Genomic DNA, 18,341 nt, shown 5'->3' on the forward strand with positions numbered 1-18,341 from the left:
GCTCTTCACCAGTAGGTGGTACAGGCCTTATTCTCCACATCAGTTACTGCCCAGCTTTGATGTCGCTAAAACCGTATAGCACCCACCTGGTGCCCTGCCATCTTCTCCCTTTTTTTTACTTACCATTTGATGCAGATCTGAAGCTGCTCTCTGATATTTTTTATGTAAATTTCAAATATCTATTACATATTTTTTTGTATAGCTGACCAGGGCAGAGGTATGTGCCTGACAATTAGATTGGACACTCCCATACATTAGTCATTCAGCGTGCTAAAAGTAATCCTTCAGTCCGGCTTGTACAATTCCACTTGATACACAGCCTATATATTTGCAGTTTGGATTCCATGAACAACACACTTTGCCCGAAATGTGAAGAGCTGGGTGCCACCTTTTTTCATCTAGTGTACGATTTGCGTCTGGTCTCGGATCTATATGCATTACATGCTCAGCTCACAATAATAGAAAGGAAGACTGCAGGTGTGTCTGGGTATTAATACAATCCGTACAACGTCTGAAGTAACATAGAAATTAAAATAGTTCATGCTTTTTTGGCTAAAAAGAGGATTTCAATAAAATGGTTTAGTTTGAATGCACCTAGAATAGATTACTGGATCAAAGATACAAATGAATATGCGCTTAGAGAAGAAGTTTGAATGAAAATAATGAGAACAAATGAGAAATTAAAAAACAACTGAGATTTGGAAGGCATTAACCAGAACACTGATATAACCCATTGGCCCAATACCACCTACCACCCCAACTGAATGTATTTACAACATGGATGGAAACAAAGAAGAAATAAGTAAGAAGTCAAAATAGAAGAAAAAAATGAAAATGTATCATGAGTAGAAGATAAAGTAGTAACATGTTCGATTTATAGCACACTAACAAACCACTTGTATCACGTTTATCAGATCTTACTGTAATATAGATCAATAGAGATGCTTGAAAAATATTTTTGCATCACTACGAAATGTAACGTCTGGGGGGAAAAAAAATGGGTTTACATTTTGTCTCTCCTGTAACGGGTGTAACAAGCAAACATCCATATTGGACCCCCATGAGGTCTGGTTGTGATGCTGGGTGCCAAGGCTGTCTCTGGGTTGTGCAGCTTCATGCATTCAAAAGCCATCGGGGTTGTTTATGGTGCATGAAGATGATGTGTGTCGTACTCTCTGCTGGTCACATTCCAAATGAAAGTTGCATTTGTTGCCCTTTTCGAGGACAGGACAAAGAAGCACAAGAAGAGATGCCTTCACATCTACATGCCATACTCACTCCATTGGAAGGTCTCTCGAGGCTCCCCAACATTATCGGAGGCTTCATCTGAGCCTGAGTTGGTGGTCATCACACAGTTTGAATAGCTGGCTTTGACTCTGGTTCCAGCCTTAATGCCAGACGTCCTCCCTCTAAAGTTCAGACTAATACTCAAGTAATAACGGTGCTATTCTACAGTGTATCACTTTCCTGAATTTGATGGAACCACTGCCTGACACACCACCAGTGGGTATTTCCCTGGTGACAGGCAACCTAATGTGAACCTCTGGGCGTGCCCCAGGCCCAACCGCACCAGCACCTCAAGGCTTACGCTAGCAGAGATTTATGTCTCTACCTTCAGGCTTCTAGGCCCTACACTAAGGCCATCCTGATAAACTCTTGGAATCAAGCCCAAAGATTAATGGAGGAAGACTTGTACAAAGATGTCAGTCAGCCCAGGTTCTTTCCCAGGGAGAAATACTCGTAGAAGTTAGACGTCCTCTTTGGTTCAGACTCCAACTCGCATTCAGATGTCATTGGTGCTTCCACATGATGGTGATAACCACAGTGAGACAGCCTGTTTACTTTGTCCTGTAGATACAGTGACTACATGACTCATCAAAGAGCTATTGACTTCAACGCCTCTCCGGAGAGATGGAATGCTTCTCAGGACTTCTGCGTGCAGACATGACTTTGTTTACTGCTGTTGTCAGGAAGGCTACAGAGGTACTGGATATGTGCCTCTTATAGTGGTGGTGGCCAAGTCAGATGTCTTAACAGAATCTAAGCCTCGGCTCCTCCTGGATAAGGCAGTTATGGAGACCGTCAAGGTGGCCTGGGACAAGCCCACTTTCGCAGCAGCTTGGAATAGCCTAATTGCTTTCTGCTCTAGGATGGGACACAAAGTTCTCTCATAGGGGAATTTCTATTCTTGTCATAAGCACAATGTTTGCACAGGATTTTGTTTAATTTACAGACCTGCCAGCCATAACAATGCACTGGAGTGTATAAAGATACTATCCCAGAGATTTGCAAAGCAGCCACCTGAAGATCTGTCCACACATTTACCAGACATTACTGCTTAGATTCAGATGCTAAAGCAGACGCTCAAGAAGGACAGGCATCCCTTAGACTAGTGGTTCCCAACCTGTGGTTCAGGGACCACTGGGTGTCCGCAAAGCCTCCTCAGGGGGTCCGTGACTGCTTAGAAAATTTAATAACATTAACAGATTCGGGGCCCAGCTTTCAGTAATGACTCATTGGTGGGGGTGGAGGAGTGGTCCCTGGATTCCAGTAGTTATTCAGTAGGGGTCCCTGGGTCCCAGTATTGATAAAGTGGGGGTTCACAGAAGTCAAAAGTTTGGGACCCTCTGCCTCAGAAATCTGTTTCCTAGAAATTGCTTTGTTTTTCGTCCTCGCCGTCAGCAGGGATGGGCTTGCTACTCTATTCAGTGCTTATGACTATAAATGGAAATCTCATACAAGAGAAGGAATAGTTTCTTACCTGCAACTCCAGTTCTCTCGCTGGGGGATTTTATTTATAGTCATAAGCAACTCTCCCTCCTCCCCGGTGGGTAGGACAAAAAATGTATCCGTTCTCTGAAGTATTAAGCACATGTTGCCTTACAAAAACTGAAGCAACTGTCACCTGCTCTGCATGATGGGATACTGGTGGTCTGTGGCTTCTTCAAGGCATAGTATCTATTTTCACTTAAATAATAGCAGCCAATGGGGCTACACTGTCCTGGCTTACTTCATCTCTGCTACCTCAGAAAAGGGTTTGTGAAAGACATTTATGCTGTTTCTCTACAAAAACACCATCACATGATATACACATGTAGTCTCCTGGTCTTTTTTTAATTAAAGATTAAAAGTTGGGTCATTGTAGCCTGCTCCTATAGACTGCATAATGACTTTATCTAAGTGACTCTGCAGGCCTTACGGAAGAAAGGAGAACATTTTCACTTAAGAGGATATCTTGTGAAGAAGTGTTCAGGGGTCCCCACGTGGGTGGGACTATACAGTGCTTATAACTATAATGGAAATTCCCCTATGAGAGAACTGGAGTACTGGTTAAACTATTCCTTCCTGTCCACTCACTCTTCCACATAAAGCCTGCTCATACAGGCTTTGTATTGTTCTTTGTAAAACCAATGTTCTGACAGGGAATCCAAGAAGCTGGAGGCAACGGGTAAGAAAGCATTCTCTGCAGAAAGCCTAGCACTTGTATCAATGAATGCCACCTTCTTCATGGTAAGATACATCAATGCATTGTGCAATATGGCACAGTTGATGGTGTTGAGCCGCCTGGACCACCTGTAAGTTAACTTTGTAGGGGCAAGCAGACAAGGCATGGCAAATCGGATCCTTGGAGAGGATCCAGATGCCATAGTTTAATTGATAAAGGCCATAGGGGTCTACCGTAACTTGTCTGTCTGCATTCATTAGGATTTTTGGGGAATGTTCAGGGTACCTTAATGGGATGTCCTTTTATGGGTCTCATTTCTTTGGTGAAAGGCTGAATCTGCCCTAAGAGATGTAAAACAGGGTGATTGGCTCATTCTTGGAGGTTGGAATCTTTCATTTCACCATCATCAATCCTCTCGTCTCATCCAGAAGCTGTACCAGTTTCTTCAACAGTGCAGAAGCCTTAGCAAATCCAAGGGCAGACAGGCCCAGCAGCCCTTTTGCTTCTACCTGGCACCACCTGGGAAACTGCTTTAGTTTTCCCTTCAGGAACCACGTGCAGCCTGTGAGGGTGGGAGGGATTTTGGATTATCTACACGCCCGGCAGGTCATAACAATGCACTACAGTGTCTTATAAATTGTAGAAAAATACTATCCTCTTCCAGAAAACCTGCTCATCTAGGCCCCGGTTGCCTCCTCCCACCTGGAGGACTACACTCACATCCTTGAGCAGGAGGTTGGTACCCCTACAAAGAAAGGAGCCGTGAAGTTGGTACCAGAGCAGGAATTTGAGCAATGAAGTTACTCTCGGTACCTCCTTGTTCATATGGAGGATGTAGGTTTGAATCTTATCCTAGATGCTCGATGCTTCCAATGGGAGAAGATCAAGATGTCAGTTCAGGACGCTGTTTCATATGAGGGGGTCCTTTTCAGTTTCCGTGATTTTCCCTCCACCCGTTTGAGAGGAGGGGGAGAGGCTACGTAGGATGGACCTTATGTCGATTAGCTGTTATGTAGACCGGCCTGAGGGTTTTTGGTCTGTGACCAACTTTTTGTCAGATGTGCTGGCAACAAGAAGTGGCAAAGCAGGGCAGAAAAGTACCTTGTCCTGATTGTACGTTGCATTAAAATATTGAATGCCTTTTCCAAAAGGGGATCCCCAGAGGAATTTAAGGTCATTCGACTAGTGACTGCATCTTCAGCATTCGCAAAGGGGCTACAATTCATGGAAATTTACTTTGAGGCAACATGGGCTCCACTGCACACACTCACCAAGCATTTACATGAACTTGCAGGTGAGAAGGGATAGCCATGTCACACATTCTGTACTCCAAGACTCTGAAGTGAACATTTCTTCAGTACCAACTCCTGGCAGGGTTATTGCTGGGATATCTATTCAAAATGTGAGGAATCTGCTGGTAGAAATATCCACCAGAAGAGAACGTTACTTTTGCTTTGGTTACAATCTTTCTGGTGGATACTTAATCCACCTGCACATTCTTCACTGGTCCTGTCCACTTCGGTGGATGAGGAATGGGCATAGTCATCTGAATAATAAGGTTATTCAATAGATTGTTGGGCTGTATATAGACTGTTGAATTACAGCTGATCTTGTCTCTGCCTCCAAGGGCTCAGATAAAACGGACACCCAGCGGATCCCAAAGAGATACTAAATGGTTCCAGTGGCATCATTTCTTGACAGTAACCGATGCTGAAACCAAGCCAAAGGTACATGCTGGTGTGGAAGAGCTAATGCAGATTCTTCTCCATACTGTCCTGCACCTAGGATAGTAAGAAGGTGATGAAGCTGCAGTTGGAGTATCTACCAGAAAAATAGCTACCATAGGTAAGTACCTTTTTCTTATGAGTACACTGGGGTTGGGGTGTGCAATTTTGTTTAATGATGATTGAAAATACCATTTACCTCTGTGCTACAGATAAATGTCTAAAAGCCTGTTCTCTAATTGAAGACTAGTATCTTTCATTACAAGTAAAACTGTTGTTCTTTATGCTTAATAGAATCGTAGTGACCTGAGATGTGCTATTGTATACGTAGACTAAAGCACTTTAATTTATTCTTTTTAAGGAGCACTGTCCGCTCTCTTGGGGAAACATAAATCTCTTTGATTACACAAACACATTGGTTTCTGGGAAAATGGCTTTGAATCTGTGGCCTGTACCTCATGGAATGGAAGATTTGTTAAATCCTATTGGAGTCAGTGGCTCAAATCCTAATAAGGTAAAATCTGGTTTTGATAAGACTGCTGCAAATCACTGATAAGCATTGTTGAAGGATGTGCAAAAATGACGTTCATTGTGTTTTTATAAATTATATTTTGAAACATTTCCATCTACATCATTTTTATGATTATTGTGCATCTTTTCAGGAAACACCTTGTTTAGAGTTGGAATTTGATTATTTTAGCAGTCCAGTCAAATTCCCAGATATGACGGTGATTGAAGACTATGCAAATTGGACAATGTCAAGAGAACCTGGCATCAATTACGCTCATGTAGGGCTGGTAAGTAAATGAGTATTCACTTTGTGTTTTCAGTCATGCCACTTGAAATGCTTTGCTCTTTATCATGTTTTTAAATATTTTTGTAGCGTGCCATCTGTTAGTATTCATCAGAATTACAATTTACAAACAGCAGATTCCCCACCTTCAGAATCTGCCCAGATACCAGACTGGATTTGAAGAGTTATTTACCAATACTCTCACTGGTACGTGGTGCTGTGTGGCTTTGTGGTGAGTACGTATCATCCCAGAAGTGACCGAGTGGAGTCACAGATAAGCGTGTACACCCCTGTACACTGACCTCAGTTCCTTTATTTCAGCATCCTTCAGTGCGGATCCGAAACTCCACTCTCTTCTGACGACTGCTAAAAGTTTTCATTGTGTGCTAGGAAATGGTGTCCCCACTGAAATAGACCGAGTTAAGCCATGCTGAGTCTGCAGGAAGTAGATGTTGGTCATGGACCCCACTTGAGGTATGTCTGTTGTGCTTTGACACCAAGCACAGCAGCAAGTGAGCCCCCCCCCCCCCCCATAGCCATAGGGGTTTCCAGGTGGACCTATGCCTTTGTGCCTACCCCCTGGTGCTATCTTCCACACCTGGACTGGCTGTCAGGCCCTTATCAACTCCAACACTGACTTCTTCCCTGGCCATAAGGTCTATGTAGATTTATCTGTGCTGCTTTTGGAACCAACTCCACTGGTGTTGAACGATCTGTTCCAGACACTGATCTCTACCAAAGAACCGACATAAAGAGAGTCCAGTCCTATGACTTGCTACAAGAACAAAAAGCACAACTGGTGGTCATACAGCTGGATTTCAATCTAGTGCCTCTGCACCAATGTCAGTACCAGAGTCACCACACTATTTTTTCCTCAAAGTCGTACAGAAAATGTTGTTGATCAACAGGCTTCATTGTTAAATAAAACATTTTTGCGGCTCTTTCCATAAGCAACTGTTAAGTCCTGTGGAAAAGGAATATCATCCGTTGGAATAACAACATCCTCTACAATATTAGCTAGTCCAGGAACATAGGGCAATAATAATTTTGCATTTTGTGTTGTCAGAAGTCTTGTGAAAACCCCAGCCATGGTTCCAGTGGTGATACCTCTTCTGGAAAATAAGTATAAACTCCAGAGACCGCTTCAGCGGGCATACTACACCGGATTCCGTTATCTCATCAGAGGCTCAAAGAATAAACAAAAATCTGACTACACCATCCTCGCATCCTCCAGACAGATAGTAGGCATATAAATAATTTGGTTAAACTGATCTCATCTATGGCAGCGACCTCTGTCAAATCTGCCAATGTTTCGGCAATTTTAGGGTGCTATGATCGCCAGGTGTGGGCATGATATTGCACCTTTAATTGGCCTCATTCCAGATGATAAAAGGGAAACAGTGCAAGCTATCCCTAGGAGGGAGAATTCACTTCTTTAGCTATTGGTGGCGTAGTGGATGTCTCAAATTCAGGTTTTCAGCATATTGAAGGAAGAACTGCCTTAAGAAGAAAAGGTTAGCCATTTGATGGCCTTGCTCTGTTTAGCAAACTTGTGTAAGGCCCTTCAAGGTCTTAAAACAGATATGGCCAATTCTATGCGTCTTCTGCAGTACTGAAATAGATAAGGGTCTTCTAATTTTCATGGTTCAAGAAGATCACAACATTTCAAAGGGGAGGATTCAGTGAGTATTGGACTCATTGTTCGTATTGTTCTCAGACGGTCTGGATATGTGAATTATACTTCTACAACTGCAGTTAAAGACAATCCTATGGAAGATCATTGAGAAGAAAAAGGGGTGGCTGTCAATCACGTACCAATGACAATCGAAAGAGAGCTTGAACCTCTAAACCCCCCTCCCCTTCCAAATGTTCTGCTTTACAGTTGGCAGTGTTGGGAGTTGCAGGCTCATATGGGTGAGGCAGATCATTCTTTCAGGTCAAACATTGGAGCTCATACAGAGACATTCTGTAATGCCACCCAAGAAAGAACATCTCTTTGAAGCTCCTGTAAATGGAGAAGTTCCCTTGTTTCTAAACAAGGTAACTATAGACACTGTCCCCAAGTCTTGAAGAAATCAAGGTTTTTACACCAGGTGTTTCCTGATCAAGAACAAAACAGGTCCCTGGAAACCAATCCTTGATGTCAGACAGCTGAATAAATAGTTTTAGAAAGCAGTGTTTCCGGATGGTTACCCTACAGAAGTTACTCTTGATGTAAGGAGACTTTATGACTGCCTCAGATCTTCAGGATGTGTACTTCCACATACCTATTAATCAAAAACACAGATAAGATCTCTGATTTTTGGTAGCAGGACAATCAGTTCAAGGTGCTCCCTTTCAGACTCAAATTCTCTCCTCAAATATTTGAACATTTCTTGATCCAGTAGCTACCTTCCTCAAATGTGAAGGTCATCAGGTGTTCGCCAAAGCATCATCAAAGTAAGTGGCAAGAATATCCACAACGGCCTGCATCAACCTGTTAAAAACAACAAAAAAAACAAGGTCTCGACTTGAATATTGAAAAATCATCATTGAAAACCCAAACAAAGATCCAGTTATTGGGTGCATTAATTGACACAGAACTGAGAAAGGCTTTACCATCATAAGAAAGAGCAAAAAAAGTTGAAGACTGGCATGAAATCTGTCTACAAAACATTTGGTAACGTGAAACAACAAAACCTTATTGAGTCTAAAGTTTTCATGTATAGTCCTGATCTATTTTTGCAGACCTCGCATGAGGCATTTTTAACAGGAACTAGTCCTACAATTGAAAAAGGTGAATGGTCTTGGCAAGATAAAGTACAAGTCACAAGGAGGCTGAAGCCGGCATTGCAAGGGTGGGTGCTTCTAACAATTTTGAATCCAGGACTTTGATTTCTACCGGTGCCAAGCAGGCTGATACGTAAATCAGAGGCATCCATAGACGCAAAGGGAGTCCACATGCAGGAGCTTTCAAGCAGAGGCCTATTTTCAGATGCAGAAAAGACACTTCACATCAATCTTTTGGAGCTCCATGCCATATGTCTAGGCCTGCAAGCATTCCTTCCCAGACTAACAGGTCAGTCGGTTTTAGTAGAGGAGACAATACAACCGTCCATGTTTTACTTAACCAAGCAAGGAGGGGGACAGTCCTGATCACTCTCAGAAGAGGCTCTGCTACTGTGGAAATTTGACCATTTCTCACTTGATAGGCATCGCAGTCGAACACCTACCAGGTTGCCAGAACTATGAGGTGGAACCATCTTTCAAATTGTGATGAGTGGGATCTAGCCCAAAAAACCAAAAGCAAGTGAATTAAATCTTCTGTCAGTGAGGTCATGCAATGATCTGTCTGTTTGCTTCTGTGAGCAACAGAAAATGACCACACCTGACAAGCAGGTTTTGTCATCTAGGGATGATGGGCAATGTTCTTTCAATCGGTTGGCCCAAGATCTTTGCCTTGCCTTTCCCCTTTTCCCCTAATCCCAGGGTGTTGAGGAAAGTGAAGATTGATGATTGCATTTTGATCCTCATTGCTCCGATATGGACACTCCAATATTGGGACAGTGAGCTAATGCAGTTACCAACACGTCCATCCATTCCTCTGAATGTGCATCGCAAAACACTTTCCAGACACCATAGAGAGACTCTACACCACAATCATAAGTCGCTGAATTTAACAACATGATACCCGACCTCTGGCCATTTCGATATGCTAGAAGAAAAGTAAAGATATTCTGGCACTGGCTCGATCTGCAATGACTAACCAGACTAACTATGCCAAGTGGAACTGCTTATGTGTCTGATGCAGGAATAATGATCATCCATTTCAAATAAAACCATCATCAAATCCTTCTGTGTATGTAGAATTTAACCAAGAGTGAACTCAAATTTTCAGGATTCATCTTACTGCAGTCTTTAGATTTAGGAGATGGAAACAGCAACATCTGCTCTGTTTTCCCAAAGAATCATGAAACCGCTTATAAAGGGGCTCATCAGAGCATTTCCACCTCTTCAACATCCACATCGTCAAGTCAGTTGATGTGACCTCCCTATTTGAGCCAATACATAAAACAGACTTAAAATTTGTCTCATGGAAGACAGCACTCATCCTAGCCCTAACGTCTGCTAAGAGGTTGGAAGGGATTCAAACATTCTTCATCGTGGAACCTTTTTTTTCTGGTTCATGAATAACCAGGTAATCCTCAGAAACGACCATAAATTCATGCCTAAGATTCCTTCTGATTTTCACCTAAATGAACATGCCATTCTTAGATCTTTCTTTCCAAACCCCTCTACAACAGCAGAAAGATTGTTCCAATCTTTGGACTTATGTATATAGCTCAGATTGTACAAAGGCAAGACAAAGGATGTACGCATATCAGATCAGCTGTTTGTCATTTTGTCAACCATGAAGGGGTCATGCCCTTTCCAAACCGGATAGCTCGTTGGCTCTCAGCCTGCAGGGGGACAGGCAGTCCTAAGAAACGTATTTCATTAAAGGTGAGCCTGATTCCCAATTTTGGTATGTATTATAATGTGTACTGCTTGCTAATTTGATTCAGGCATGTCAATGTACAAGAGATATAATGTTGGAGAACTGGAGTTAGTTAAGTAATTTCTACTCTTGCACTGGATACAATAAATAATATAAACATCTTCCATTCTTTCAGAAATCATACCTTCCCTTTAAAAGATGCAATTTATTTTTACCCACTTCGGAGATAATTGCAGAACCTCAGTGTGCTAGCTAGTCAAAAGTCAAAATCTTGTACATAACCCCCTATTCTCAGCAAAATCCTAGAAAAGAAAATGACACCACTTTATGCATGCAGAACTAAACCATTTCCTCAATGACCTTTTGTGTAGGTTTAAACCTGTAAGGGGCACTAAAACATCCATAGGAAAGCTAACGGAGGAGCTCCTCCTTAAAGTAGATGAAGACAAGAAAATAGTCTTTCTAGTGGATACCACAACATTGACAACATGCATTTAAGGCACACAAGTAAACTGACCATGGACAGCAGCCAGTGCCCTTTTCTGGATCCTTTCTTTCCTCTCTATGCATAGCCAAAAATTAATGTACGAAACATTTGTAGCTTTGTGACATCCTTTATGCTTCATCCCTTTCCTGATGCCTGGTGAACAGCTACTTGTGCCCCTTAGCAGAAATTCTCAAGTACTATCAGGTGACCTTCCAACTGTATGCTGACAATACCCAAATTTATTTTCGGCTAGACCGCAACTCAATCAAAACCCACAACATCACTGTGTGTTTGTATATCTTTCTCCGTTGGATAAAGGAGAGCTACGTCTTGAACAGACACCATAGTAATGGTAAATAATGATCCCACCTCACGGCTCTTTGATCAGCACCCAGGTCCAGGACCCTCCATTCCAACTCAAGCCAGAGACATGAGGTTACCCTTCAGCTCTGTGTTGTTCCTTCTACGAATCAATGCAGTGGCCAAAGAGACCATTCTTCAGCTGTCCCTACTGTTCATAATACTCCAAAGTGACTATCAGATTGAACTACTGATCCATCATTTACACAGCCGCCTTAAAACCTTGATTGTCAGGCTGCAAAAGCTATAAATACAGGCACCCAGAATGTCCCTTAGCCTACCTAACTGAGACAAAATCATGTATGTTCTGAAAGCAGTACTCAGGCCACCAATCAAAGCCAGGATCACATTCAAATTTCTCTGCACCATTCACAAAGCCTCTTGTTTAAAAGGCTTAAAATAGTTGCAAAACCTAACTTTCAGCTACATGCCAGGCAGAAACCTCCACTCATTAGATGCTAACTTGAGCCATCAACTGTTGTTCAAGCCATTGAAAAAAGGAGACAGATCCCTGAAAGTTTAGGCCCAAAACTGTTTAATGCCCTTGGCCCTTTCCTGAGATAAGAATCCACTACTGTGCTTCAAAAAAGCTGAAATGTTCAGACTCTCACTCTAAACAGACAGCCCAGACTCTCTGGGGACACAATTGTTAAGATGATTCTTATTCCTTTTTGTCATCTGAAGTAACCAAAAAGTTACATGTAGTTAATTTTAACACTACTAAATAGAGAGGACTGTCCGCTGGTGGCTATTCAGTTACTTGTCTCCTCTCTGTAGACTCAGTAAATGATTAAATGCAGTAGTCATGTCAGCTTGCAACTGGGTGATTGCTGCTTATTGCACAATAATCAGTAACACAACAACTTGGAAAAACAATTTATATATTACAAAGGTGTTTCATATAGCACTATGAAATATAATGAACAGCCCCTAGTTGATGGCAGAAACAAATACTTAAATTACTTGTCGTAGCTAACAGAGTGACTGAATGAAAGCCCACCTGCCTTATTGTACAATTTAATGAAAGTAACAAATCACTTTTCGTCTTGGCATGAGCTTGCACTCAGTGCAACCGAAACTTTTAGATGGACATATTTTTTCTTTACCAGAAGTAGGGCATGCTAGCCCTTCTTCCATCTCATTGTCAGTATGTTTGAGTCTCCTATGCCAGGATAGTAGAGGGTGATGCTATCTTGACGTGTAATGTATTTATTTGTGTGTGTACCAAAGTACACTGACTCATCCATCCAATTTTTTTAGAAGCTTTAATTAGTGCAAATTAGGACGCCTAAGTGTGTTTAGTGAAACAAATAGCAGACAAGAACAAATTGTACTTCAAAACATTTACAAAAGATCCTTAATCAGTTGTGCAATAGTAAAAATAACATTGTATTTGCAACATGGTTTAAACATCCAAAACAAAGAGTATATAGTGTTCTCAGACAAACATAAATATCCAAGAACATGGAAATTAATTTGTACAACATTTACAGGTATGAAATGGAAGTCACAGGAACTTGACCAGAGAGCTTATTGTATGACTGACCACAACAATACATACACCACAGACAAAACCATACCACAATAGAATATATACAGGAGCATGGGGAAAAAGTAGGCTAGAGTCCTTGATGTGATGCAAATAGTATCATACAAGGTACAACACAAAGCTTACAGCAAACAGCAAGTAGAGTTGTAAGTCAGGAGCTTGGCAGTCCTTAAAGTTCTGCAGGAAAGACAGTACAGTATCCCTGATTTTGTTTTGAGCCAATGCCTATAAAAAACAGAGGTAGAATGGGGTTTTTCTGAACACTGGAGAAGATTTTTAGATGTTCTGTGTGAACAAAGACCACTAGAAATATTTACTTTTGAAGCCAAATAAATAGAAAAACCATTGCATAGGTCATTAGGGACTGAGCGGACTGGTTTTTAAATATTTCTGGATTCAGTCAGAAGCTTTTAAAAGGTGAGACAAGCAGTCATAATGTGCTCAAAACATTTAGTCCCAATCTTCTTGCACCTGACGGGTCTGTCTTTTAGTGGAAGCAAAATGTACTTTAGGAATGCCTGTAGGAAGGGAATGACCATAGTCACTCTTATATAATACCAGCTACTAGACCACATTGAAAAAAGACTTTAATGACCGAAAGGAGTCTGAATTTAATTAAATTGCTTTTTTTTTTTTTTTTTTTTATTAGCCCATTTTTAGTTGATGGTTTGTATATTTTCAGGGTCTTATCCTAGGGGAAACATGTTTGCTTTCTGTTATGGTGATCGAGGTGAGCTGTGATCACACAGAAGTATTACCCAGGGGAGCAGAGTTCAGGAAAGACTCATTCTTATCAGAGCGTTCGGTTTAAGGTGGCGAATAGACATCCAAACCTGGATAGACTTAATCCCAGCCAGTTGTTATATTTTAATGAGAAGCTTCTTTCAGGTGGTGCTGTGTATCAGAGTTGCCCATGTATTTTATTAAGTGACCTCGGAATTTACTTGATAGGCAGAAGAAGGTTGGTGCCAAAATAGAACCTTGAGAGCTGCAGTAGGACTTCCAAAGGAATTCTCAATTTCTATTTCGTTGGAAGTGATTCATTGAGTAGGAAGCCAAAGCTCTAAAGCCTGATAGTGAGTTGTCATGGGGGTTAATTTCAACATTGTATTGTTTAAGTTGTGTAACTAGAAAAAAGTTCAGAATGCTTGGCATGTGAATCTGTTAATGGTCAGAAATTCCCTGGGATCCTCTGGGTTTTTTCAAAATAGGCGAAGTATGACCAATTTTATAGCAGTCCATGATCGCCTATGGCACGTGTACACTTAATAAAAATGGAGCCAAAAATGGTCAACTGCTTTTAACTAGGAAGACTGAAGTGGGTGGTCAGAAAAATGACAGGTTGGTCTTGTCCTGCCCACAGCATTAATAAGTTTAGTTTTGGTTAACTCTTAAAGAAGATTTTGTAGTTTAGTGAAAAACATACCACTAATCATTATTATTGGAGTAATGGAATGTCTTTTCCTTGAAAGATTGGGTAGACTCTACATATTTTCCTTTAGGGTTGACAACAGAGTAGACGATAGAGATTTGTTTTGATTCAGGCTGCAAATTTCCATTCATGTCTCTCACCGTTCACCCATAAATATACCTACTCATATTTCATATTCTTCTATCTTTTCCTCGATCCCTGGGTAAAAACGTGAAAGCACTCATCTCACCCACCAGCTCATTTTAGCCTTTAGGCTCTGACCCATCTACAAAATCCCCCTCACAAACTCATCAGGGAGGGAAGAAGGCATTTCATTTACCAGCAAAAGACTGACTTCTAGGCTTTTTCAGTGTGTTCATAAAGTAAAGGCAAAAACCTAACATATAAGAGGATAACTAAATTAGAAATGGGCATACGCTTTTAGATAGCCATATTTAAGGTGGAAATAAGCTGTCATTGTGTAAGTGCTAGCAAAGGTATCACTATGTCATATGACATATGCGCTATGTCCAACATAGTGGTCAAGCTGAAGGTATTGTTCAGTTTGCCTTCAGAATCCAGCCATCAGTAGTTTGCTGTCTACCATGGACTCCTTAAACAGTAGATTCTTGAAAGGCTGCCCAGCTAATGTTGCCATGTACTGCCTGCTTGATCTAGGACTGAACATGAACTCCTATCATTCCACAATCACTCTCAAATGCTTACTTCTTAGTGCACTTCTCTCAGTGTATGTGACTTATTTTTTTGTGTCTAATTAGTATCTCCTAGTTCTACGTAATCTTGCAAAAAACAATATTTTGGCTGCCAAGTCATGGCAAATCTCGCTGACCATCTTTAGGTGCTGTGCATGATATTGATAACTGTTTACTATTTTGAGTTCTTTTGGATACTCTGATTCTACTGGAGCTGGATAAAAGACTGCCCAAGATTTGAGCTGTAAAACATTTATATAGCTCATGTTCACACAAGTGAAAGTGCAGACAGAGGCCCATGGTTCAGTTAAGCAGTACTTACAGGACTTGATGTTCCATGAAACTAAGAACTGTTCTGTGGAGAGAATTGAATAAGGTGCACATATGACAAAGAAGTCAAAGTTAATTATTTTATTATGTAGTTAGTATGACGTTCAGCCAGTCCAGTACACTTTGTGAAAGGCAAACTGGATAGTATAGTTTTCCAAGCTCAGTAACATTTCTTTCATGGAGTCAATGATTTAGGTTTGTGGTGTTCCTGCACCCTATATCACATCTTGTGGATTCAATTTGAAATGTTTCCTACTAAAATCACATATTCAGGAGTTCACCAGTCACGTGTGTCCAAATTGAATAAATTAGTTGTCTTGTTTGGCTTTACCACTGTGTGGGCACTGATTTGTTTATCTAAGTGTTGCCTTGTTTACAAAACTCCAGGGAGAGTTAAGAATAGAGTATTATTTTTAGGATCTTGAACCTTATTAGGTGTTGAAAATAAAATAGCATGTTTTGGATATGTTTGCCCAGCATTCTCTTACCATGCAGAAAGGATCATATATTCTTTTGGGCAGAAATACTTGACTGTTGAAGAATAGTGCTGTTCCATTCCTTGATCTTGTAGGAATACAGGTATGCTGATTTTCTGATTTGTGTGAGATTCTTAGCTATCTTTCAGAAAATAGGCTGGTAAGAGCTAAAGAAAGGGTGCTCTGACAAAACTAACCTATCTCTTTATAAAGATGAAAGTCACACTGTTTAGGTCATTTGTAAATCTCAACCGAGTCTTCTTTCAAAGTCTGATGTTTCAAACCAGAGGATGCTTGAGAGGCACAAAACAGCAACCAAATATTGCAAAGGAAACCTGGAGAGGAGTATGTTGCAATGACATATCGTGTATCGATTCCATTAAGGCTGAGTATTATGCCCTAGTAATTTGTTCTGGTCTCCTCATCAACAAACATGGCAGTTAATTTCCAGTGTGTGGGGCTCATTTTCACATAGGTCCTTTATTCTCTGCTGAGTTAGATGTGGAAGAATGGTTGGTTCTGTTAAATTCCCTCTACAGACAAGGGAATAATGCAGCGTCAGAATCTGTGGAATTTAGATGCCCAGTGATACTCAGTCAAATCTTCCCCTTTGCTAAAACAGCTTACAAATTAGGCACTCTACTAGATGCATCACATAATTTTTTTTTTTTTAAAGCATTTGCAATGCAGTGGGTCTTGCATTTGTTCAACTTAGAACTATTAGCTTTGTAAAGTCCTAACCAGACTTTTCTTGCCACATAAATTGAAAATGAAATGGTATACAGTTTTACTTAAGCAAGCCGATTTAATGCGCCACACCACGAGCGTGAAGGCGCACACAAACGGAAACAGAAGTTTGCTCTCAGTCAAACGTATCAGCAGTTATGCAATTTTCTATTTAACGGGGTCAATGTCATGCAAAGCGCTCAACTACTGCCGAGCGAAATCACGCTGCATAAGAAATAAAAAGAAAAAGTAGTCCAGAAGCCATTCAGAAAACATGGACCCTCGTATGTTTTCAGTAGTTTACCAGTGCTGTTGAGGGCTAACCACCGGAAAAGGCATGACGTATGCATGCCTTTAACAAATTAAATCAATCGAATTTTAAAAGGCAAGGCCACGAACCAACGAAACTGATGGATGTGACATGAACCTGGTTAAAAGCCCACAGAGAGATTACAGCAGGGGCCAGAGCGCTTGCGTGCTTGATCCTAACAAGATGATGAAAGAAGGGCTTTAAGTAATCAGTCAGTGGCGATGGCTAGGCTGCATTCAAGTCCATTGTTCTTCACTTACCATGCCACACCAGACGGAAACCTGCTACGTTAAAATCAGTCTGTGCACTGCTGCAATAGAAATAGTTTAGTCCAAACTAACAGGCATCTTAACTCACTTATTGGTAATAGTATAATGCATGGAATTTAATCCTGCTGTGGCTTTTTCATTGGATGAGTCTTCACGCTAAATTTCTAGTTACTTAATGTATATAATGTTATTAAATCTTATTTTACAAGTGCATAGCTGTAACTATGCTACCTGCTAGGGTGGTATGCTTGTATGTTTTGAAGTGTGTGTTGACAATGCTAATTTTCTTACTCTGTTCCACAGAGTAACCGACTTGCTAGAGACATTGAATTATGTGAGAGTGATAAAGAACAGCTCCGTGCTATCTGTAATCGCGACCCCTTGTCTGAAATCACTGAGCAGGAGAAGGACATCCTTTGGAGCCACAGGTACTTAGAAGTTTAAAGCTGTCAAATAGCATAAGCCTTTGTGGCTACTAATGTCTTTGGTTTCCACCATTGTCAAAAGATATGCAACACTTCTTTGATTTAAGGGTGGTGGGTAAAAGTGACAGTATAGCAGTTTAAAACAAAAAAGCAGATTTTGCATACCATTGTACTTAATGCTAAGTTGTCTTTTTGTATTAAGCAGTACTAATAGCAGAAGTAGAGCATCTTATGATCCAGCAGGTAACAGCTTTGGTGATGTTCAGAGATGTGTGGAATTGTATAAAACATCTACTTGTTCAGTGGACAAAGGGCTTTGAAATATACTTTTCCTGTAGAAAACAAATTGTCTCATTTGGTTCCATGCAACACGAGGACAGATTATGGTAGCTGTTTCATATCAGAACTCCAGTAGTATCCCCTGAATGTAATAGGGCTCATATTGGGTCATGCTTCGGGTTCTAGCAAGCTCCAATTTCTGAACACACCAGCATGTGCAGCGACTCACTTTATCAATGTACTCAGTTTAATCTAGTCTTTGTATCATAGTAGGGCCCAGAGTACGCAAGCACATTTTTTGTCACAATTCAGATTTTAGCAGAATTCAGGATGTATCAGCTCTCTATTTGCAGTTTTTAATGTTAGTGTCTGAGGAAGCACTTTGTGAACTGCCTCTGCAAATTTACTTCTACCCATTCACTCCATTCTTGCAACATTTTACTATAAATTAACATTTTCTCAACTTGATCATGTTGTGTACTTCTTTGGTAGATTATTTTAAATCTCGTTGTGCCAGAGTATTCTTGTTGCCATAATGTTTTGTGCTTAAATTAAGTGATACATCGG

The 18,341-nt window shown here is 40.8% G+C and overlaps 1 protein-coding gene across 2 annotated transcripts in view; it reads left to right on the forward strand.

Annotated features, from left to right (window-relative positions):
- The window catches only part of PIK3CA (phosphatidylinositol-4,5-bisphosphate 3-kinase catalytic subunit alpha), a 372,723-nt gene that overhangs the window by 152,668 nt on the left and 201,714 nt on the right, over positions 1-18,341 (forward strand). For both annotated transcript variants that reach the window (XM_069213071.1, XM_069213070.1), the window contains exons 7-9: positions 5,531-5,683; positions 5,832-5,966; positions 17,374-17,498. In XM_069213071.1, coding sequence (XP_069069172.1) covers positions 5,531-5,683; positions 5,832-5,966; positions 17,374-17,498 — 413 coding nt within the window. The remainder of the gene's footprint in view (positions 1-5,530; positions 5,684-5,831; positions 5,967-17,373; positions 17,499-18,341) is intronic.

This window comes from Pleurodeles waltl, chromosome 11 (assembly GCF_031143425.1).
Source record: "Pleurodeles waltl isolate 20211129_DDA chromosome 11, aPleWal1.hap1.20221129, whole genome shotgun sequence".
NCBI lineage: Eukaryota > Metazoa > Chordata > Amphibia > Caudata > Salamandridae > Pleurodeles > Pleurodeles waltl.